The sequence below is a fragment of the Prionailurus viverrinus genome, chromosome A1, assembly GCF_022837055.1.
Source record: "Prionailurus viverrinus isolate Anna chromosome A1, UM_Priviv_1.0, whole genome shotgun sequence".
NCBI lineage: Eukaryota > Metazoa > Chordata > Mammalia > Carnivora > Felidae > Prionailurus > Prionailurus viverrinus.
Genome location: NC_062561.1, coordinates 34,117,016 through 34,142,072, shown reverse-complemented (window position 1 = coordinate 34,142,072; position 25,057 = coordinate 34,117,016). Strand labels below are relative to the sequence as shown.

At 35.3% G+C, this 25,057-nt stretch overlaps 1 protein-coding gene across 2 annotated transcripts in view; it reads right to left on the bottom strand.

Moving 5' to 3' along the window:
- Positions 1 to 920: 920 nt before the first annotated feature.
- Positions 921 to 25,057, bottom strand: part of PCDH17 (protocadherin 17) — a 100,679-nt gene continuing 76,542 nt past the window's right edge. For both annotated transcript variants that reach the window (XM_047872401.1, XM_047872411.1), the window contains exon 4: positions 921 to 5,627. In XM_047872401.1, the coding sequence (XP_047728357.1) occupies positions 4,945 to 5,627 (683 nt within the window). In that variant the 3' untranslated portion in view covers positions 921 to 4,944. The remainder of the gene's footprint in view (positions 5,628 to 25,057) is intronic.

The following is a 25,057-nucleotide window of genomic DNA, read 5'->3' as shown; positions in this document are numbered from 1 at the left end:
ACTTCAGTGGTGCTCAATGAAAGAAACAGAGAATTCAACAAATAAATGAGCAAAGGAAAGAATAGGTAAGCCATTTAGTCTATCCCAATAAGCCTAAAACCATACAGATCTGAGATGTGGACAAGCTGTGGACCCTTCTTGATATGTATTATGCTGTCAGAAGAAAATTAAAAGAAAAATCCAATTGGGCAGATTATTGTGGTTTTCTTTTCAATTTAGGAGATGTCATTCACGGAGAATGAGACGGTAGAAATAAGGGATATGTGGAGAAACTAGGGAGAAATGCAAACAACTACATCCAAGTTATAAAGAGCAAGGTGCATTAGAACTTACCCATCTGTTTTAACTCACAAGACTGTGACCCAGGGGCCACTCCTTGGCTTACTGTCTGCTTCTGGGGCATAGTAGCCCAGGGCAGACACACTGTAGGAACTCAGTGGATGTTTGTTGAACAAGTAGAAAGAGAGGGTTCTTATTTTACAATGCCATGGTAAGTATATGTTGGCTTTAAAATGCTATTTATAAATATGTGTTTTCACCCATCATGTGAGATTATGAGATGGTTTTTAAAAGGGACTTTTTCCGAAATCCTTCCGGTTCTTGCCCCAAATTAATTTCAAACCAACTGTAAAAATTAGAAGCCACAAGCATCTAGGCTATGACTCTGTGGTAACCATCTGACTAGCCAAAGTAGCAAAGTTATCTGAAAGACGGTTAACCCATTCCTGTCGAGAACCCAGTGAGATTACTGTCAAAGAGATTTTTCAAAAATCTTATTTTACCGGCAAACAAATAACTGGCAAAAACAGTTGTGATACCACAGTTGCTTTCCAAAACAATCACGATCAGTGTCCCTGTGGTACACAGTGTATAACACATCACCTCTGTGTTAATGAATTCAAGGGAAGGCAACACCGCTATTAGTAATAGCTTTTTATTCGGAGTCCTCATTTTCCAGATAGGTCACATTAAACACAGCCATTAAACAATAGCGTTGAGATAAATCCATACAATGTATGCTGCTTTTGTTGTTGTTGTCCTTGTTCACCAATCGCTTGGTGCAGCTAAGAACCTTATGGAGTGATGGGGCTGATGAATGGGAATAGCCAACCTGCAAAACACTGGGGCCAGGAAAGTCAGACTTTAATCAGGTCTCATTCAATTATGTTTCAAATCAACACATCTTGATAGCCAAAACTCTCATTTGAATTAATGCTGTGATAAATGCTGTCTGTTGTCAAAAGAATATAATTAGACAATAATGAGTGGGCATATATTATGCCAGACCTCAGTCTACTTGTTGACCTCAGCAACTTCTACTCCATTAGGCAACAAACAGCTTTTAACCTAGTTCTAATAAAGCATACTGCCCTATTACTACATGACTTTTTTTCTGGTGTCATTTTTTAAATTGAGCACTGCCTAAATCCTTTAAAGGGAAGTCATGTTTTACAAAATCTCAGGAAAATGAAACAGAGTCAATTTCCCAACTAGGAATTCAATTAATTCATGGAGTAGTGAGCCAATCTTTGTATATTGACTGCAATAAGGATACGTATGTAAGGTTAAGAAGTAATATGAAAGCATTCTTTAAAATTGCATGATATGTCTCTTTAATGTTTACTTTGGTATAGGTATGACTAACACTGATTCTCACTACTTTGAACTTTGATGAAAAGATCTTTTATCGTTAACATTTAATGAAAAGGTTGTTTTGTTACTGATTTTTTTTAGTTCATCGGTAAACAATTTTTAGAACTTTTTGACTTTCTTACAAAAATTTCTATAAATTCTTAGTCTGTGCTTCACTTCAGTTATTTAAGGACCTAAAAGACAAAGTATTATCAAATTATTCTTTTTGAATGTGTGGGATTTTTTTGAGGGGTTGGTATTTGGAGGATGTGAATTAAGACAATTTTTCCACATTCTGAATTATGCTGAAACCCCTTGAAACATCACTGTTGGATCATGCATCACCCCTTAAAGCAAGTTGCTCTGTAGCGGGGTGATTTTGGCATCTCATTGACTTCCTTGGAAGCCGAGCACCAGAGGTCTGTGATAAAGGCAGCCGCCAGCCAAATGAATAAAGGTGAGATTCCCTCAACTCAACTATAAGAGCTTAGAGTCCTGACTGCTGAAATTACCACCAACTTGTAAATAAATAATCACTACTAAATACAGATAATGTGTTAAACAGCTAACACTAGTAAATCACTGGTGACAGAGAGCCTAAAGGTAAATCCCTCACACATTGGCACAACCAATTCTTAAAATCTTATAGTGTTTTAATGTCTTCAGACATACAATAAATTGAACAACTGGTTACTCAGCGTTAAGAATGTTTTAAAAATAAACCCTACTCTCTTTGTTGATCTCATTTACATACTGCCTTAGATTGAACTACGCGGCTATCTGTCTAGTAAGAGAGAAGCGACACTTGGTAAGACTAAATGGAAATTAGTTTTCCATCAAATTTCAGCTATCAAGCTAAATCAACCTGTAGTCTCCTGGCAAAAAATAACATCATATAACAGAGACAACACATTTCAGATACATAAATTGTCCAAAATATAGAGAGTCAATTAGGTTTCACATGTACAAGATCCCTTCTTTGCTAATTTAAACATTTATGAATAATAAAAACCAAGAGTAGAGCTTTGGAAAGGCTGTTACTAGGAACCAAATCCAGTTCTCGAGAGAATAAGGCTGATGGGAGTTGTCCGCTCTTCCCTTTCACAGCGGCTTTGCAAACGAGGTACAGTCTAAAATCTTGACGGCATTTGACGGAAATATTTTCAGTTGAATTTTTTGAGGTTTAAAATTACAAAACTTAATTCAGTTCATTGTTTGTTTTTGCTTTTGTTTTTGTTTTTAATATAATGGTTTTATGACATTTATGCTGTTTCTACACTGGCTTGGTGGCCAGAAAAGAAGGCACAGAATTCTCCACCAGTTTGCAAATAATGCATTTTTCTGCTCCAGTGCACAAACAGCCTTTATTTAACTCAGCACCACATTTTGTAAGGTATGGGCTGGAAACTGTTTGTCATGAAGCTGTAAAATGCCAAAAATTTTCGACGCTGAAGGAAAATGTCAATCAAGGCATTTTCCCATCTGCTGCTACTTCTGCAAGTGCTAATTTTGTTTTTCCCAATTCCTGAAATTTGAGGTTTCCTAGCCTCATATGGAAGTAAGTTTGAAACCTGCTAAATGTCACAAGAAAAGGTGTAACCAAAGGAAGGAATAGAAGGTGTATTGTTCTCGAAGGACGCCAATAAAAGGAGGCAGAAAAGTACTGAGAAAAAGGAAAAAAACATTTTGCTAAGACCCAGACCTCTTGAAAAACACTACACAATGCAAGTAACCTTTGCTGGTACCACACATGCATTAAAGCATTTTTCATGGTTTTGAAATATAATGGGAACGCACATCTTGAACCACGTAAGATACTTTTGAGAACCAATCAACGTTATGATATCTACATAGGCAGAAGCTGTATGTTATTGGAAAAACGTGAACAAGTTTCAGGTATTGGTACACATGTAATTCTTGTGACTTAGCGTGACTTTAATAAAAGCTTCTACAAGGACTTGCACGTAACCATGACTGACGGATGTAGTTTTTGACCTTTCAGTTAGCTCCATCAGCTCACTCAAACACATTTTGAACAGATTATGTACTGTAGTACTTGGTAGACTATACATTAAACAAGAGACTTTGCTCTGAGGCACTGCTTCCCACATTCCATGGGGAAAAGGAAGCAGGAAAAAACAAAACTCATAGAGTTCGACAGCTACCGAGGCAACACTTGCCATTTACAATATAAGCCCAAATATTTTTGCAACACAACTATATATTAATTTAATAAAATACACAATATAGCTCTTATACACTCAACAATTTGGCTCATATGCACTGAATCTGCAATAAATCAATAAAAATATGTCATTTGATGTAAACACATTGAATCTTCTTACATTTGCACATTTAAATGGTCATGTGATTTGTGATGTCTAAGACATTTTCACTTTCCTGAGCTATTTTAGTGTCCAGAAACGAATGAAATATATTGATCGTGTTCATTTCCTCCGAATATTATCATTCAATAGTAACTATTCTTCAGGTCAAATTTAAAACACATCCATCATTATTTATATGTTTGTTGGACACTAAAATGCTGAAGAGGCATTTTAAGCTTTTAAAAAAATTTCTTCTCCTTTAATGACGTGAATTAGTCTATGTGTGTGCAGGACAAAATGGACTATATCTTTTTACATTTAACTTTTATACGACATGAAGTGTCTTACAAATGACCAAGTTTTTTTTTTTTAATTTTTTTTTGACTGATGATATGGAATGTCCTTTGTGTTTATATGTGTGGCAGGTAACTTTGTACAGAAATGTTTACCACAAATATGTGTTAATGTTTGGGGTAGCTTGGACTACTGCAAGGTCTTTTCGGGACTTTAAGTAGAAGCCTGTGATGACGGCTAGAAATCCACCACAGATCACAAATTATGACCCTGCTTTGTATGGGGTTTATAGGTAAACAGTTAAGTCAGCATAAATCACGGAGGACAGTCTCAGAGTGATCAGAAATACTTCAACTCTCACGCTGCATACCTTCCTAACAGATTGTCAAAAGGTAACTCGCCTCCTCATCCTCCTTTGTCTTCTTTCCTTTTTCTTCTCTCATTTTCTTTTCTCTTTCGGCATCATTAATTCTGTCCTAATATAAGTTTGGTCAAAACAAAACCATTGTTATCTCTGAAAAAGAAACAGCAGTGAAAAGAACATACTTGTGGGCACTTCAGATGTTCACTAAAAGCCTTAAAGCAGCATTGGTCTTTCTTCGTCCCTGTGAAATGGGTTGTCACCAGGAGGGATCGTTTTTAAATTAACAGAAGACACAAGAAAATGCCAATGCTTTTTTTTTTTTTTCCCTCACTTTCTCACAGCCACAGGGTCATTTCCCCGGCAGTCCTGCAAAAGCTTATCAATCTCTCTCACGACTTCCTCTGCATCCACCGATTCTCTGCCCAGATCCCTGTTGGGGTGGTCAAGCTGTTCAAGAACAGCACCCATCTCGCTGGAATCCCGGCTGGCTCTAGAATGCACATCTGCAAAGACCCTTGCCATCTGATCGGGAGCCATGAATGGAGGGTCTCTCGGTTGCTTACTGGGTGACAGATACTGACTGTCAGTGGGCAAGTACTGGCTGCTTGCTTCGGCCAGGCCTCCTGGTTTCGCTTCGCAACCATCCAGAGAGCCTTTAGTTGAGGTGCAAGGCTCGATGCATGCCTTCGTTGGGCTGCTTGATGCTGAGGGGACCTCTTGGAGGAGAGGGCTCAGGGCACGTTTGGCTTTTAAATAAGGTTTAACATTGGCAATGAGAATAGTGTGCTCTCGCTTGTCTTTTCCAAATGTACAAAAAGTCTTTTTCCCGGTGGGATTCACAGTTTCGTAAGTCTCAGTCTCAACATTAGCTTCAACTGTGGGTACAAAGAGATTTGTGCGGTAATCTGCATTTTCAGCCTGATTGGCTGCAGGGAACTGTGGCATCCAACACCTGTCAGAATGACCAAGCACTCGGCATTCATCTGTGCAATTAACGCACTCTTCTGGTTCTGCAAAACAAAAGAGAAAACAGCAAATCCAATCATTAGGGTTGCTTTTAAATTTCTACTGAGGCTGCGATCAGCTCTCAGTGGGCTTGTTTGACCTCTGGTCTCTTAATTAAAAAGGAAAAGAAAACAATAATTAAAACATTTCAGGATGGTTGCATAAACCTGCTGGTTGAGACAATGGTTTTATTTAAGTCTATTCTCTAGATATTAATGAATTCCCATAGCCTGGGAAGAAGTAAAAAGTGGCCATTGGAGAATCATTCTCAGTGGAATAGAACATCACTGTAAACTAACCTCCTGGAGATATCAGTTAGTCTTTGTTCTGTATAACCCATCCTGGAAACAGTGAACTTCAAAAAGGATTACCAGGATTAATTTTTCAAATCAAATAATGGGGCAAAAACTAGATCACATACTTCCATAACAAGCCCTAAGCTGCTTTTTTTTTTCATGTTTTATCCCTATTTTGTTTGTAATTGTTATTTTGGTGACAGTCATGAAATAAAAGGTTTCCTTTAAAAGCCTACCTTTCCTACTGAGAGGAGCAAATGGAATTTCCTATCAGAATATGTTATGAATAAACTTGTCAAAAAGTGCACATTCCTATTTTATTAGATATGGGTATGGATCATGCAATCAGTTTTCTTCACTTCAGTTTTTTTTTTTTTTTTTTTTTTGGTGTAAGTAGGTGAAAATGGGTTTAGTCAACAGAGTTCAGATGAATGACAACTCATGATTTCCTGTTTTCCACGATAATGTCTTCTGTGAAAATGTTTGCTTCTCTCTTTTGCCAATAGGCATACAGAGAATCTAAATAAAGCAGTCTTTAATGATCTCTCTTTCAAAGATGCTGAACAGAAAATATGAAAGAAAATTCCTTCATAATGACGATAGCTGCATAATTCCACTGCCCCAATATTTTGAACTATAACTGAAATACCTCTTCCCAGTTGTCACTTTCATCTACAAATGATTGTTTCCCCTTATATTTAATGGTTCTTTTTAAATCAAGGACCTTTTTTTTTTTTTTCCAGGAGAGGATATTTACACTTCACCTCTGTGTGATGGGACTAGAATTCCCCACACATTTAGCAACCCTTGGGGCAGCCATTTAATTGATGTGAGAGGATCTCTACAAATTCATAGTGTCCTGTGCAAGGAAAAAAAGGCCACATGGAAGATACTTAAAATAGAAAGTACCATATTTAATAGCCCTGATACATTTATACAGTTACTATTCAAAGTCATATGTAAAATCTGAGTTCAGATTTAAAACATATAAATAATTCCTTATCCAAAAAAGAAAACATAAACTACAACTTGATTTATCTCAAAAGGTTTTAGGATAAAAGAATTTCTTATGAGATTAATTTTTTTCTCGAAAGAAGTTAGAATAGTGTCTTGACAGAATAAAAATATTGTGGTTTTTCATAACACGTGTCATTCATATTGGTGAAATGTTAAAAATGTATTCAGGTAGCTTGCCTATATTTTAATTTTGTCGTGTTTTCAAAAATATATTTCCATATGAATGAATGAAATATATTAATTTTATTATGTAATGCAGGCAAGAATAGTGAACTCAAGTACTCATACCTATAGACTCAAATACTATCTGTTTCTTGGAAGATTGTTAGACGGACAAACAGCAGCAGAAAAATCTAGCATTATACATTTTCTAGGAAGCCTTCCTGTATGGATTTAAAGTCAAACAGAAATTTGAAAACAAATGGATATTAGAAAATTTTCATATCAGGTATCTGTTTTCTCTACCTATTCTGCATGGGAATCATAAAAATCACCTTTACATTTGTGTCTGTTTGTGTTAGAAAGAAAATACGTATGATTTCATTCAACCAATTTTGTCCTCCACAAATATAGTAGAATACTGTCTATTTCATTAGATAATATTTTTGTAGCTTTTAGAGCCATGACTTCTAAAAAATTCATTTACAACCAATGCACTCTCTTCGAAATATGCTAACATAGTTTTATATTCCAATATTGACTGGCCTTCAATATCAGCAATTTGGATGGCCTAGCACTGAATAAATTCAATATGAATTTTAAAAGGGAGTAAAAGAGAATAATGCAGATGTATGAAAGTATAAATCGACCTTGAATTTGAAACCATCAACATGAAATGATTGTTTGCACTTCACAGCTGAAAAATCTGCAGCTTTTTACTTCACTCCTTCATGTCCCAACCTAAGGAGCAAATTCTAAGTATTGATCATGATACATTATAAGCTGTTCACCTTCTGATTAGACTGTAATTTTGATCACAGCGGTTCCCAGACAGTGAAGAAAATCTAATGGATACTTTTGTACAAGCAGCAGAAACCATGAGCAAAAAGTGAACTATAATTGCCAAGGGTCAAATAAGAAAGAATTTATGAGAAAGTGAAATTATTTCTGAAGGAACATAAATAAATAGATGAATAGGTAGGTATAAAAAAAGAGACATAGGTAGTATATAACGAATGACCACATAGACATAGAAAGTAGACAAAATGAAAAACAAAGAAGAAAAAAGGAGAGAAGAAGGAAAGAAAGCTAAGTGAAGGGAGAGAGATGGGAGGGAAGAGGAGCTGTACGGGAGGATTCCTGTCATGTATACCTTCTCCTATGTATTTTTAAGATCCCCTCAGTACACTAAGTATTCTTATTATAAAATAATAGCGTGGGGCATTTTCTCAAGATCTAGAGCTACCAAGGTAAATAATGAAACTTCTGCCTGTACCGTAGGGAAAATGGAACCCAGAATAGATATGTCAAATTATATACAACAGAACTGAAAAAGAAGCAAATTATATAGACAGCCACTATTTGCATAGATTAGATATCTGTATCAGAAACCAAACTCAGAGACACTGGGTAGAAGTAAAAGTAATTGATCCTAGTCCAAGATTCACTTTTTTTCTTTTGGACTAATATGAGATTACAAAGAAATTATTTACCCTCATTTAATGATTTCCTCAATATAACATGATTACCCTTTCACAAATGCACCCTTGGCCAAGAAAGATATCATAATCCAAATGGTGTGCAGATGAGAAACTGACAGATAAGCATGCTTATATTACAAAGAGAAAACTATTCTGAAGTCCAACAGCTGGAACTCTGGGCAATTCTGCCTGCAGGGAAGGGTTACAGTGTCACATTTTTAAAATGTATGATTCCTTGAAGGATCATGTGACAACCTGATAAATTTAAGTACTTGTTTAGTATTAAGAATTATTTTCTATGCTCTTATAGACACATCTGAGTATTACACAAGCTCTCAAAAAGAGGAATCTAAACATAGTCATCTTAATTATTTTAATTTTCCATCTTAATTTATATATTTTTGCAAAAGATATAAAGTCACACAAATGATTATAGTACTTGCAATGCAGCTGCACAACAAGCCACACACACACACACACACACACACACGTAGAGATCTTTATCTGTGTGTGTGTGTGTGTTAAATTTGACCTTTCTCCAGTATATAGTCCAAACAAAATTTTAAAACTGAAATGTATAGCCAATGCATTCCTGAAAATTTACTAGCAGTTATTGCCATAAGAGAAATACAGATGAAAAAATGAAATGCACAGGAATGTTCTATATTCATAATTTAGGAGATAACATACATACATATAAAACACACATCTATATGTACACATTTTTATATAAAGCATTACATGTATAATGTACATAGGTAGGTATAAATCAATCTCCAATAACATTTTAATCTTTCCATTTGCCCTACAACTATTGGTGCAAAATCCGTGATTGGATCAACAACTTGACTACCTCTGATTTTAGAACTTTATATAATTCAAATTGATTTAGACATAAAGATGTCTGAAATCTGCATATTCATATTAGCTGACATGTCTGAAAGCTTTCTTTTTAACCTAGACTAAGCAGTTTAATAACTTAATCTTAGTGATAGTAGGCAAGCAACCGTTTGGTGCAAAAATACACCTTCAAAGGAGCTGTCATTGTGGAAGTTACATCCTGCAAGGAAAAAAAAATATTTAGGTAAAACATCAAACTACCTGCCCTTAAATTATTGGGTTTTAGCCATCTTCCATAAAGCTTTCCATAACTTCATGTTTACAATGTGATTTAAACATTGTGATGTCACTTTATCAATAGGGGTGCAGAGCCATCTCAAGGATAGGTAAAAGGTACCAAACATTACTATGTATAAGATTATAATTTGAAGCCAAAGCACTATTTAAACCAGTAGGAACTAATAAAGATTAAGGGCGCATTCGCTAAACATGATTATTTTGGGAAGAGTCAGGGGAAACAATCCTTGCGTATCATGACTCGGTGGTGTTCATTACTAAGGGAATGTGTCAAGAAGCCAGCCCCCATAAAATTTCCTACTCCGGAGTACATCTACCCCTTTATTCTAGTCTCTCTCACTCTCAGGCCGGAATTTATCACAAACCAGAATCAAGCTTACCTTCCCTGTCTTCAAAGCACTATAGCACACTACCCAAAGAGAGATGCTTGGCAACTGATTTGTAACTACTTACGGAAATATTAGAAAACATAAAAGGATTTCCTCCCCTCAGTTTCCATGTGACTGCTGCCTCCAGAGCCCAGATACTTGTATGAAAACATGCATATAGTTTCTAGCATAAGAATTTCAGATATGCTTCAGATTTAATTTTTTTTTAGATTTAGTTTTTTATAATGAAGAAATAAAGGTGTCACAGAAATCCGAAAACCAAACTCCACAAGTCAGAGAGTCAATGAGGAAGTTCTAAAATGCTGTGGCAATGGGGGAAGGGCATGTGAGAGAGAGTTTTCTCTGCTTTTTGACTGTCAATAAAATGGCTTTATTTCTGCTTTGTAAACAGCTTTAAATAGGAATAGCTTTCTTCCCTTAGAGTGGTGGTTTCTAGCAGCATCTTAAAATTAGAGTTGTTTCCAAGTAGACAACTCTATAAATGGAAGTCCATTTTTTATTTGTTCTCGTTTTTCTTTTTTATTTCTAATTTACCTTCTTTCACCAACGTAAGCTTTCATAACACCTAATTAGCTGTCTGGAAAAGCAGAGAGCAGGGACCCATCTCTATTTATGTCTGGCACTGGTGTTTGGGAGATTAACTCTATGGAATCTAAACTAGGAAGCCATCACAGATTATCTACCAGGAAACAATGACAAACCAAGACCTTTGGCAGTTTCTGTGTATCAGTTTCCTACTGAAAGGTTTTGCTGGTATTAGAACAGCTTGTTTTCGCTGTCTTTTTCTGTTCTTCAGCACACACACTCAATTTCGCACATGCACACACACTTCCTTATGAGTGCAACAAATTCCGATTTAATCCAAATATATTCTAACGTATCAGATAAAAAGTATCAATGCTAAAATAGAAACCTCATCAGAATACAGTCCAACAAATCTGTGATTAAATTTTCCTTTCAGTGAGTTGACATAATTCACAAGATCCTGTGAACTGACACTTTGCTAACATAAACAATTCTTTCTTTTTTTGGCGGTTGATGATTATTCACTTACTTTCCTTTACCATCCTATAAACCCCTTACACTTGTTATCATGATGGGGTGAATCATTCTGTATAGATGGCACCTTATCTATATTCATTCAAATTATTTCCATTTATGATTTCTATGTCCCATTTACTAGCCGATTAATTAAAAATAAACCTTCTGATTTCAGTCTATCTGACTACGAGAGGGGTAAAATTTCACTCTCGATATTATTGCTAGAGACAGTGTTGGAAACTTGTCTCAAAACTTTTTTTTTCTGTGTCAGGTAAGAAAGAAAAAGAATATATTACAATTTTATCACACACTTTTTTTTTTCTGCCAGTGTTCACATGACTGCCAGGCTTAATTTTAGCACAATTTTTTAATAAGGTTGGTACATCCTTGTGCAGGGAAGACAAGGAAGGAGTTAGGGAAAATGTGGCATCAGAGAACCAACCACTAAGATCACTGAGTGATCTTTCATCTACCGCATTGTATTTGCTGTGTTTCTTGTGTACGGGGATCTAATGTTCTACTGATCAAGGAACTAACACACAAATACACCTGTGGGATGTGCTGTTGCTTCTTTTTTTGTTTTGTTTTTATTTTTTTAACATCTATGTATTATTTTGAGACAGAGAGAGGCAGCTTCTTTTGTTTTGCTAATGTCAACAGGACCATGAATCGTGTTACGTACGCTGATATGCTCATTTTGTGAGAATGTCTGTTTACACATTGGCAGTGACACCATGAATAAACTGCAGGTTACAAGTCCAGAAACTTGCATTTTGTCCTAACAACTGGCCATCAGGAAGCAGAATTTGGACACACAGTTCACGTAATAAAAACACTGAGAGAGAAACGCATATATTTTTAGGTTGATCCACTGCCAATCAGGCTTCCAGGTTTTCCTTCAGTTGTGAAATGCCATTCTAGCTGCTTTTGATAGGTGGAAAGCACATTTTGAAGTGGAAGTTATTATAATACTATCAAGTAGTCAAACCATGGCAGCTTTGAAGCAGCAATCCTCCAGCGTGCACCTGCATTGCACAATGCTTCCGAATGTATTGCCACGGCTGCATTCAGACACCAGAAACCACTGGCCTATATCATAGTCAACTGAATCTAATTGCAGCTGGGTATGTGGGGCACTGGGAGCATTTGCACATACTATTCAGTGCACCTGCATGCCTTCAGGGATGGTTTTAAGTGTTTGTGACCCTTTGGACAGAACAACATGTCTACCAGAGTGAATTTTCTGGCATATATATTGACCACATATAGTAATGCTCTAAGATGAAGAAAACTTAAATTAAACGGAAACTTAAAGAATGAGAGCCAAAGGATATAAGGAAATCTGATATGGAAGTAGCAAGAATATCTTATAAGTGAGAATCTAAACCATGCATTGGGAACCTATAGCACAAATATAATTGTGTCCCATAGTGCACTGCCCTGAGATTAACGTTCATATTTTAGCTGTCCCCCCCTTCCCCAATCTGTAGGTGCAGCCATCATCACCTGGGGCAGAAGCAGATGCTTAAAGTGAAGGCACAGATAAATGGGGCCATCTCTTTCTTTCTTTGCTCCTTTTCTTAATGTTTATTTATTTTTGAGAGAGAGAGAGAGAGAGAGCACAAGTGGGGGAGGGACAGAGAGAGAGGGAGACAGAGGATCCCAAGCAGCCTCTGCACTGACAGCAAAGAGCCCAACGTGGGGCATGAACTCACGAACTGTGAGGTCATGACCTGAGCCGAAGTCCCAAAAGTTTGCACGCTTAACCCACTGAGCCACTCAGACGCCCCAGGCCATCTCTTTCTTAACTGGTATGTTGATAAGAACTGGCTCTGAAACTTGATACTATACTAATGAAACAAAGTTTGCATTTGTGTGTGTGTGTGTGTGTGTGTGTGTGTGTGTGTGAGTGAGGGACTCTGACAGAGCTACTCAAAGAAAAACAATACAACTCAAATGCACCACGAGAGTAATAACAGCTCAAATTCAGTGACAGCATTAGATATGTACAGTTCGGTGGTTAGTTTGAAGAAGCTGTACTCAAGAATTCACAAGGTAAGAACGAATCAAACACAAACTTTGTGCTTAGGCATTGGAGGTTTTCAAGCAAAGTCATCTTGAATAGAATGTTGTAGAACAGTAATGTATCAAGTAAAAGTTTGTCATAAACAAACCTATGTGTATCCACTTCTAAAATTCTCCAGTCTGTAAGAATTTATCTCTTCACTAAGGCATTTCCACTCTGACTGGAAACTAGAAACTAGGTTTAAAATCAGCTAGGGCAAATAACTCCTGATCAATTACATTTTGAATTATGTTACATGAGTGTCAAGCAACAGAAATACAGAGAAAAGTGTTGACTACAATATTGTGAAAGGCTTTGTACTAGTCATAGTGCTTGATCTAAAATTCAAAGGATGATGAGTTTCAACAAAAAGTAGAGAGCAGGAAGAGGATGATCCAGGTGAAAGGGTTAGAAAGTGAAACAGTAACCACACAGGACTGTGCATTTCACAAGATAGTAAAAGAACACTTTAGGAGTCAAAGGACATATGTGGCAATACCAAAAAATAAATTATTAATGTACAGAACATTGACTACGATTTAAAAGAGAATAGAAAGGCTCTGAATAATAATAATAATAATAAGTAATGAAGCAGACAATGAGCCCTCAAATTATAGGTATTTGAATGTCCTATGTCTCAGAAGATTTTTAAAATATGTGCTTGATCAAAAAGGTATTAGACAGCACTTATTAACATACAAACTGAGATGAACCACAGGGCAAGCAGCGTTCAAATCAGCATTATTTCTGGAAACAGATATATAGATTTTTGGTCCCCACCAGGATATCTCCAGCAGAGCACAATAGGACATGACATGATTCACTGGAATAGTCATTCAGACCCCATTGTGACCCCATTCTGCTAACATCTCATCCTACTCCTTATAAACTAGAGAAAGTCTTAATGCATGTTGACTCAACTGGTATTTTATATTAATAGGATAAATCCTGTATTTTATAATTCTGCATTAAAAAATATTTCTTCTTCTTACATCTAGATTATCTGTCTTCACTCTTTCTCTAATTTACTATTATTATTACCCAACCATAAGATTGCATATGAGCACATCTGAAAGATTAAAGGATTCTTTGAGAACGCCAGAAGAGGAAAGGTTTGGAAGAAAGAAGATCTGTTTGGTGTCTAGGAGAGAGGTAATAAATAATTTTACAAGCTAAGGAGAATGACCACAGATAAGGTAGATGAGGAATCTCAGAAACTTTTCAAAGTTGGTTCCGGATATGAGGAATAAATTTCTACAGGAAATTCCTGAAAATGTCCAAGATAAGCATTCCTGTTTAGGATGAAGATAATGCCACATTTTTCCACTGAATTATATATACCAGCATTGCTTCGTAACTCATTATTTTTTAATCCATTTGCCTCAATGAGATCCTTACACACCTTGAGGATCAAGGTACCGATACTGTGTTCCATTCTTTCATTCTTTCATGCTCTATTCCTTGAGCACACAGAACACATTCAATATTTACACCTGAAAGCTGCCATTGATGTAAAAGAAGAGTAAATTAAAAAGGCATCTAATACTATTGGTAATCTACAATAGAAGAGACTATTCCTTATAATTTACTTATTTCAAAATCATTCAAACTAGAATTTAAATAAAAAATTGAAACAAACAAACAAACAAAAAACCTCCTCATTCATTTATGAGGTTGTGAGGTTAGCTTTCAGAATGATCCCAGGACCTAAACAATGTTATGCAAAATGGCTCTCTTTCACTGTGAATTATACAGGATTTAAAGTTCCATGAGATCTGGGGCACCTGGCTGGCTCAGTCAGTGGAGAACGTGACTCTTGATCTCAGGGTCATGACTTCAAGCCTCACTTTGGCCCTAGAGCTTACTTAAAAAAAAAATGAAGTAACATCATATCTGTCTGTTAGATACCATGCTTATATAAAAATCTAAAGTTCTCTATTTATTATTGATAACCTATAGAGTTCCATATTATTATTTATTTATTATAATTTAAAATAAGATAAATAAACCTGCCTGGGATATATATGTAAACACAGAGGTCAGAATATTTCCCCTTAGGGTTTTTTTTAGATCAGTGACACCTTTATTGAAATTAAAGTCTAGATTTAAATAATCACCTCTTTATACTTTTAAATTAAAGAAAACAGCAAGTATCCTGAAAACCCACACCTCAGCATCTATAGGTTTTTTTTTTTCCTTCACTCCTGGGTTTCTCCTTTTGTCCTTTTTTGATTCTACTTCATTGTTGTGTCAAACGTGCCAGTTTCTCTGTTTTAGTTTAAGTTAGCTGCGTCTATATCTTGTACTTTATCTGATAGCTATCATCACATGTGAATTCATTAATAAGTCCCTGTAATTTTAGAGTCTTGAAAGGGTTAATGCAACTTCCAAAAAGAACCTGATTTATATACGGCGATAAACCTAGCTCTGGCATGAAATAGTTAGGGAAAGACGTTTGGTTTACAAGGACAAATTTAAAATTATAACAACTTAAACACTGCTCCGAATTTCAGGCCCAAGACTATTTAAATATGCTACTATTCTTCATCTTTAAAGAGGATGTTTTCTTATGCTCTTATTGCCTCTGTTAGCTAACCCCATCTCAGATAATGACACCATTTTTGATGACATGGATGAATACATCCAAAATTCAAGGCATCCTCCGAGCAAAGTGCTAATCCTGTAAGGAAGGTCAATGAAAACATGCCTGTTAAGCTGAACTCCTTGCAAGAAGCAAGGGAGACAGTCTCATGAGCATTTTTCTCTCAGGCTTGCTATCTGATTTCTATTGGGATATATATCTGTGTACCAGTTCAAATCCCGTTGTTCATCTCATTTCCAGCACTTGTTTTCAATTGCTAGAGACAAGTACACAGAGCTGGGTGTCATTTTTAACATTCTCAGAAAACAGAGTTAATTCAGATGCAACTAATCCTCTCTAGCTTATTATTTAGTGATCAACACCTGCCAACAGGATTTGGGAGTCCCAAAAGATAAATTTTTTAAGAAAGATTTTTGTGTTTTCATATTTTCAATAACATTCTAGTCTCTGAAAGCTTTTCATAAAATTCATAGGGCTCTTCTCTAGAGATAGATCCAAAGTTTCGATTCACTTACCTTAAATTAGTTGGACACGGTTCCAAAAGAGCAGATCCAGTTCAGGACTTTTTAAAAACATAATGTTTTTAAAGGAAGATGCAATACAAAATGTATTTATGGACATATATGAATGGGAAATATATGTGAAACTATACTTCTCTATAAATGATTCCTACAAATATTGCTTATATTACAACTTAAAAGTGAACCAAAGGTAAATGTTCTTGATGTGCATGCATACACACACACAAATGATAATAAATATGTATTTTTCACCAAAAATGCCTTCTGTGAAATGAAGTTTGTGTGAAAGTACTATTCAGATTGATAGTGTCCCAAAGGTAACTTTAGATTAATACACCAGGGGCGCCTGGGTGGCTCAGTTGGATTAGCATCCGACTCTTGGTTTCAGCTCAGGTCATGATCTTGCGGTTAGTGAACTCAAGTCCCTCATGCTCCGTGCTGACAGTGCAGAGCCTGCTTGGGATTCTCTCTCTCTCTCTCTCTCTCTCTCTCTGTCTGCCCCGCCCCTGCTCATGCTCTTTCTCAAAAATAAATAAAATTAAAAAATTAAAAAAAAAGAGTAATATAACAATAGTTTGAACCAAAACAATTTGGCCTTGATTTTATTAAAACAACTCCTACTACCAAGCTGCTCATGTTACCACAATTATTTGCTACTATATTATAGATAGTTTTAAAATACATAAAGAGTAGGAAAGGAAAGAGAACTAACAATTTAAATAAAGCCTGTTCTTGGAATTACTTCTCTGAAACCATTCTGTTCTTATTACCTTTAGTGTGCTGTAAGTTTATTGGAAGCTGATGTTTTTTTATCCTGTATGATTGGGTCATCCCAAGAATGAAAATTTAAGCAAAATCAATACACTCAATACTATGTTCTAGAGTAAATATACAAAAGTGTTTCTTGTAATGGATTTTACCGGCAATGACAAGCCATTTTTCTGTAACAGCTTTAATATTTTGTAATCATTAAAGCACACTGAAGCAATGGAGAAATTGGGAAAAGAGGTCTGGAAATTCATAAATTGTAAGATAGGAGATGCGTCCCTCTATATCACCCTGTTATGTAATCAAACCGAGAGTCAAAAGCTATTGGAGAAGGCTATCCTTGAATCACAGCAAAGATAAAAATGTATTTTTAAAGGATATGAAGGCTTATCCATCCATAATGCAGTATTAACATCAAAGGGTGTCTACAGTGATGTTTTAAATACTTTCTTATCTTGGAGAGTACTTTCTATGATTTAATTGATAATCAGTCATACCTGGAGCAAAGAACAGATGATAAAAGTGAAGTGTAGTCCCCATGAGTAATATTAACGGGGAAATAAATATAAATATATGAAAACTTATTTTATTTTCAAACTTGCAATCTAAATCTAATCTAATTGGAAATTCATATTGATATCACAAGGAGAATTCATTGAATTCATTGAGACAGTCTTTTTTAAATTCAGGCATGCTATATTTGATTCCCCACCCCCCCCAAGAATATGTATGCTCAATTTCAGAAGAAGTGATCCTTTGTGTTGCCAAAGCTATTTTTGAGGAGCTGCCTAACAATTTCCATGGTCATTCCTGAAAAAGGTTATACAGTCGTCCTCCCTTTCCCATTCAGATACGGTCCGAGACCCCCAGTGGATGTCACGAGTAGCACCAAGTCCTATATACACTATGTTATTTCCTATACATTCATACCTACAATAAAGTTTATTTTTAAAAAGGTTTATTTTTATAAATTAGGTACACTAAGAGATTAACAATATCTAATAGTAATATAATGCAATTATAACAATATACTGTAATAAAAATTGTATTGAATGTACCCTTCTTGCAATAATGTGAAGTGATAGAATACCTATATGATTAGATGAAGTGAGGTGAATGATGTAGGCACTATGACGTGACATAGGCTACTATTGTCCATCTGATGAGATGTCAGAGGAAGGTCATCTGTTTCTGAACCATGAGGTTCACTTCAGGTAACTGAAACCATGGAAAATAAAACTGTGGATAAGGGGGACTGCTATAATCTGAACTACTCAGCCTCGTGTTCAAAACCCTCTGTAATCTGCCCCAAATAAATTATTTAGGCAGTTCTGTCATTAAAAAAACAAAAAACAAAAACAATAAACTTAGATTCTAACAAGTAGAATTTGTATACTTTCTGTTCCAGCAAATATTTCCGTAATCTTTAGGAAAATGGTAGCAATCATCTAACTGAACCCTAAAATTCCTTTAGAAGGCTGTAATTATTACCTAGGTCAATTGGAGGATGTGGAACAAGCTAGTGGACATATACTTGGGATCACCATGTGTCTGCTCAAAAGAGAGAACAACTTGAATTTGAGAAAGTGTCACTTTAACCTTAAATTTTTAGGTGACTTGATGGTTATGTTCCTTGATCTAAAATTATCTAATATTAAAACCCAAGGTGCAATGCAAAATGGAATGAAATATAACTATTTGATCTGACAAATTTCTAATAAAATATGTATTTGTGTTTCTTCATTGAATTGATAAAAAACATGCATGATCACAACAAAAAATTACCTAGTTAATTATTATTGTAAATAAGGTCACTGTGGTAAGTATTATTGCAAAATAGAAAAATTATTAAGTTAGAAGTACTTGGCAAATGTAACTTCTTATCTATTGGGAATGATGCTTTTATGATTAAAAACATATATATCTGCACATAATTCTGCATAAAATTCCAATATAAATGATTCATTGTAAGATTAACCATTTATTTTAACAGGTCATAGTCTAACATATATAACTCATTGATCTACTTATTATCCATAAACATAAAGGTTGTATCTATACGAACCATATAGTTGAAAGATAACAGTGATTTCAACAAAAAGCTAAAGTTATTATGATTATTTTACAACACACACATGCATGAAATGATTATATTACATATAATCATTCTAGTATTTTAAAAATCAAAGAAATATATATGTACAAAAATAGGAAAATATTATATTCAATGAGCTCCAGTAACAGAGTTTTAAACTGAAGATTTTATTGTAGCATATATCTTGATGGAAAATATTCATAAGCTTCACTATCTTAATATTTTAAGTGAAGGCAATATACGTTTTAAAATGACAGCTTCCAATACATCAGGTAACTATCAACAAAGGAATACAACTAAAAAGGCATGCATTCATTTCCTTATATAAGCACCCTTTGTACACATGATGAAAAAATACATTCCCATACCAAATGGAAATGAATGGAAGGAGCCTTGCCTAAGGACAAAAATCCTCTGGAACTATTTAATGGAAATAAAATAAAGACCTAACCCGCCTTGCAACAGCTTTTGGGTTTCCTGATGCTCAGTGATAGCTCCCAGAGGGCCCAGTGTTTCAAGTTAATAGACAGTCATGGTGAAGCACAGGTGTGCACATGCACACACATGTACATTCACCAGAAGCATGCGTGTGCACATGAGCAGAGTGTCAGTGTCAGATTAAGAGAGAGATTTTTAGGGACACATAAAATAATGTGCAGACATTTACATTCTAAAGGCCAAAATGCTTTTTTTGCTATAAATTTTACCCTTAAATTTAATTCTTACATTGAAGTTGAAAATAAGAATTGATAAATAAAACTCTTTTTCCCAATCGATTATAATTTAGTAAGTGTGAAATCACAACTATTTAAGGATGACAAGGATGATTTTATATAGATGTGTCAGTATATGTGTATGTACATGCACTCATGCTGTCAAACTTTCCACCTTACTCCCCCAAATTGGAAATAAGTAAAAATTTCCTCACTGCAACACTGTTTGAGGCCTTTTCTTGTATTTTCTCTCCAATTTCCATTCATTTCCATCTAGAAATAATGCAACCTCTTCTCTTTTCCTGGCTTGAGTAAAGCAACACAAATAAATATAACACTAATAGATTACTGTAACATATATGTGTGTTTTTCAACCACAGCGACAACTTGATATATTAATTTTCTCCACTGGCTTGTTTCCCTCGTGTAGAGATTAAACTACTGAGAAACCAATGAAATCTCTCAAAAGCATTCAAATGACTCAGACTTGGACTATATACAACCCAGAGTTAGAAGGATATCATGAAATGAGCTAAAATTTCACCTGAGATATATACTTCTTTCTGTCTTTCACTTAATCCATCCAGTTATTTCAAATTTCAATGTGTTTTCCTAGATTGTGTGAGTCACATGTAGAGCATACTTCCAAATTAAAACATATTGACAAAATTTATCGAGTTCAGGAGATTTTAATTTTGAGCTTCACTAGCTGTTGCAATTGACATGAACTTGGTTCCGCCCTGCCTTTAGGAATCTGTATTAGGGTGATGTGTACCGATTTTACAAAGTAATGTGTAAAGAAGCCTTTAATATATTTCCATAAAATAACACATCTAATTTGGAATGTAATTGCCTGTCCAAAGTGAAAGAAGAATTTGTGGACCCAATTTCTCAGGTGAAACAGTTTCTTCTTCAGAATTCAACAGTGATGTACCTTGCTCTATACCAACAACTAACATTCAAGGAAAATAACCAATCCTCTTCTCCTATATCAGCCCTCTATTCCACCAATTTCTTCCTTAGCATTTCCCTAGCACTAACTCTGAAGTGAAATTTGTACAAGTGGTGATTTTTTACATTAAGCAATTAAGAATTGGACCACTTACACTCTTTTAAGAACTATAAATGTGAAAAAACAAACCCTGATATAAATGAATATGTAGAATCTCTTTTCAACCCTTAACCTTACACAGCTTTTCCTGAAATATTGGACGTAGCGATGCAAATAAAATAGAATAAATTACTTATTTACTATTCTATTTTCCTTTAAAGGAATAAAGTCTACACATTCTGAATTTATGTGTGGATAGTCTTATGAGTGTCATCATGTAACAAGTAAAATTCGGATCACAGAGAAGAAAGCCAGCAGATGAAGAAATTGCTCACCTGGAGGAAGTAGGTCAACAGACTGAAGTCTAGTTGTGATGGTGTGTAGGGTGAGGATAGCAAAGGAAAGCAAAGTCGGGAATGCTTGAAAAATAAAATATTTTTAGTTAACAAATAGAAAAACCAAATGGGAAAAAAGGGCCAATTGAATCATGAATCCTTCTCTATTGATTGAAATTTTTATATTAAAATCCTTTAGATTGATCATTCCCTAACAGATACGGTCATTTGTATTTCCCCAGGTGCATAAAACTTAGTGTGACTGGAAGAAAATTACTTTGGGGGCATATTTCCATTTAGAGGAGATAGAAACAATGCAAAGTAACTATAAGAATGCCTAGGTCAATGGGAAAAATACTCCTACGATGATGGATTCATTTATCCTAAATAAAAGAAAAAACCTTTCTGTAGTAGTGGGTAGAATATGTAAAAAATCAGGCCACCAAAATCAAAGTTGCAGACTGTCTATTCTTTAATATCCCTAGAGAACAAGGCTCTAATAAAAGTTTTCACTGCTAGTGAAATTTTGATGTGTATTGTCTGGAGCTTGAAACAACAAACTGTTTGAAACTTAGCTGTTTACTCAATCCCCTAGAAACCGTCAATAGTTAAAAGCGTATTGATTTTAGTAATAAGAAATATATATATTTCTGAAACAATTTCAACTCTTTTTTTTTAATCCAACACATAACAATAAATGTTATTGTTATAAAGAAATGCTGCATTTTGTTTTTATTTTTGTTTTGCTTTTTAAGCACCTCTAACTTGGGCATATATGGATGTGTATAATTGATCAATTTCTTAGACAAAAAAAGAATGCTTTGTTTGCGTCTAAATGCATAATGAATATATGAAATCAATTGCTATCTAAAAGTCATGCCAAAAAAAAAAAAAGGCCTGTTGGTGAGCAAAGTAGCTTTATTTTTCAAATAGTCTCATTTTCTTATTTTCAACCTTTATTCAACATCTGTTGTTTGCCCCTCCCCTGGAATGTAATTATGCAGGATTCCAATGTAAAACAGGTTGAGTAGTTAATAACAGGCAGCTCAAACATTTTTCCACACTGTTTCCCTGCAGATGTTTTCTCTCATTTTTTTTTCCTTTTCTCCCCTGGCTTTGTGTTTAATTTGTGTATGTTTCTCTTCTATTCTTCAAATATATTCCCACAACAGATGGAAACACCTGAAAATAAGTCTGCCTCATGCACATGTTTAAATGATGCCTATTGTGATATTAGCACAGAAAAGAGAATAGAGAATATTGGTTTACAGAAAAAAATAATCTGTAAGTCACCTTGTTACTATGTTCAATTTAAAATTCTGAAGAGATGATCTAGTTTTTGCCAAAGACATTTGCCAAAGTTTATAGTCTACAACCTTCATTTGTTCTTATTTTGTTACCAAGTTCACTTGTCTTTTTTGCATTTGGCACAATTCTCTTAAATTTTCAGTCCTACCAGAAATTGCACTTTTTTCTACCCACTGACCATTTTACTATGTAAAAGGCACTCTACATTCCCTTGATAATAATTCAAACTCAGCAATCACTATCTAACATATTTTAGATCTATTCAAAGTATATCATATATTTTTAAATAATATTCCCAGAGTCATATAAGGTATAGAATCCTTTTGTTCAGAAAAATATATTTAATTGAAATTGGAGGAAAAAAAAAAGACAGGTATAGGCTGTGCATTGGGTTGGGTATTGACCCCCATATGTCCACCGGGAACATCAGAATATGACCTTATTTGGAAAGAGGGTCCTTGCAAATCTAATTACTTTAGATGAAGTCATACTGGATTAGAGTGGGCCCTGATCCAATGTATGATGTTCTTGTAAGAAAACTGAGACACAGAGACAGTCGTGTAGAGAAAATGCCATGCGAAGGTGGAAGTAGAGATTGGAGTGTTTTGTCTAGGATTGCTGGCAATGACCAGAAGTAAAGTAGCTAGAGGCAAGGAAAGATCCTCCTTGAGAGCCATTAGAGAGCACATTCCTGCTTATAACTTGATTTTGGACTTCTGGCCTTCAGAACTGGGAGAGAATAAATTCCTGTCATTTTAGGCCACCTAGTATGGCTCTTGTTATGGCAGCCCTCTGATACTGATTTTGGTATCCAGAAGTGATATGCTGTTGGAACAAATATGTAAATATGTGGAAGTGACTGTGGAACTGGGTAATGGGAATAAGCTGGAAGAGTTTTAATATGCATGGTTTGTTTTTTTTTTTTTTAAATAAACTTTAAAAAAATTTTATTTTTTTTTATTTTTTTTTATTTTTTTTTTTTTCTGAAATTTATTGACAAATTGGTTTCCATACAACACCCAGTGCTCATCCCAAAAGGTGCCCTCCTCAATACCCATCACCCACCCTCTCCTCCCTCCCACCCCCCATCAACCCTCAGTTTGTTCTCAGTTTTTAACAGTCTCTTATGCTTTGGCTCTCTCCCTTTCTAACCTCTTTTTTTTTTTTTTCCTTCCCCTCCCCCATGGGTTCCTGTTAAGTTTCTCAGGATCCACATAAGAGTGAGACCATATGGTATCTGTCTTTCTCTGTATGGCTTATTTCACTTAGCATCACACTCTCCAGTTCCATCCACGTTGCTACAAAAGGCCATATTTCATTTTTTCTCATTGCCATGTAATATTCCATTGTGTATATAAACCACAATTTCTTTATCCATTCATCAGTTGATGGACATTTAGGCTCTTTCCATAATTTGGCTATTGTTGAGAGTTATGCATGGTTTTTAAAAGCCTGGATTGCCTTGAAGAGACTATTGGAAGAAATACAGACACTAAAAAAACTTAATTTAATGATTCTCCTCCGAGCTCAGTAAGAAGTAAGGCTAACTATAGAGGAAGTTTCTATCATGTTTGAGGATATACGTGTGGCTTTATCCTCAATAGCAGAATGTAGACAGAAATATGAATGTTAAAGGTGCTTCTCATAAGGTTTCAGGTAGAAATGTTATTGGACACTGGAAGGCAATGCTTGTTATGAAGTGGCAGGAAACTTGGCCAAATTGTTGGGTGAAAAGTAGAACTTGTCCTTGATGAATTTGGATATTTAGCTGAAATGCTTTCCAGCAAAGTGTAGTAGGTGTGAGCTGGTTTCTCCTTTCTGGCTATAGTAAAATGTGAGAGCAAAGAGATCAACTAAGGAATGAACTTTTAAGCAAAAAGACACCAACAATTGATTGGGAAAATTCACTATCAAATCGCATGTTCTGGAAACAAGGACAAAGGTGTGGCTGGACAGTCTTTTGCTGTAGTGATTAGGGTGTTATCTATGACTCCAATCAACCATCATAAGAGAAGTCAGGAGTAGAGATAAGGTTACTGAGGAAAGATCTGTGGAGAACACTCTTGTCTAATGGTGTGGATCCCCTCAACATCCAGAAGTCAAAGTTTTTGAGAATTTTACATCACGCTGCTAACGTGGACTGAAAGAGACAGAGATGAGACAAAATGAAGGAAAAATCACTCTAAAGTACAGCCACAGATACAGGGACCAGGAAGGGTGGGTTACTGCCCCAGAGAGTCAAGAAAGCTTAAAGGAGTGAGCACGCAATTACTTTCAGGCCTTGAAACCTAATGGAATTTGCCCCTATGCGTTGCCAACTTCCTTGACTACTAACCCCTTTGTTCCTTCCATTTTCACCCTCTAAGAATAAGAGTGTCTACCCTGTGCTTGTTCCATCATTGTATTTTGGAAACAGGTAATTTCTTTTCTAGTGTGATAGGTCTGTGAAAGAAGAGG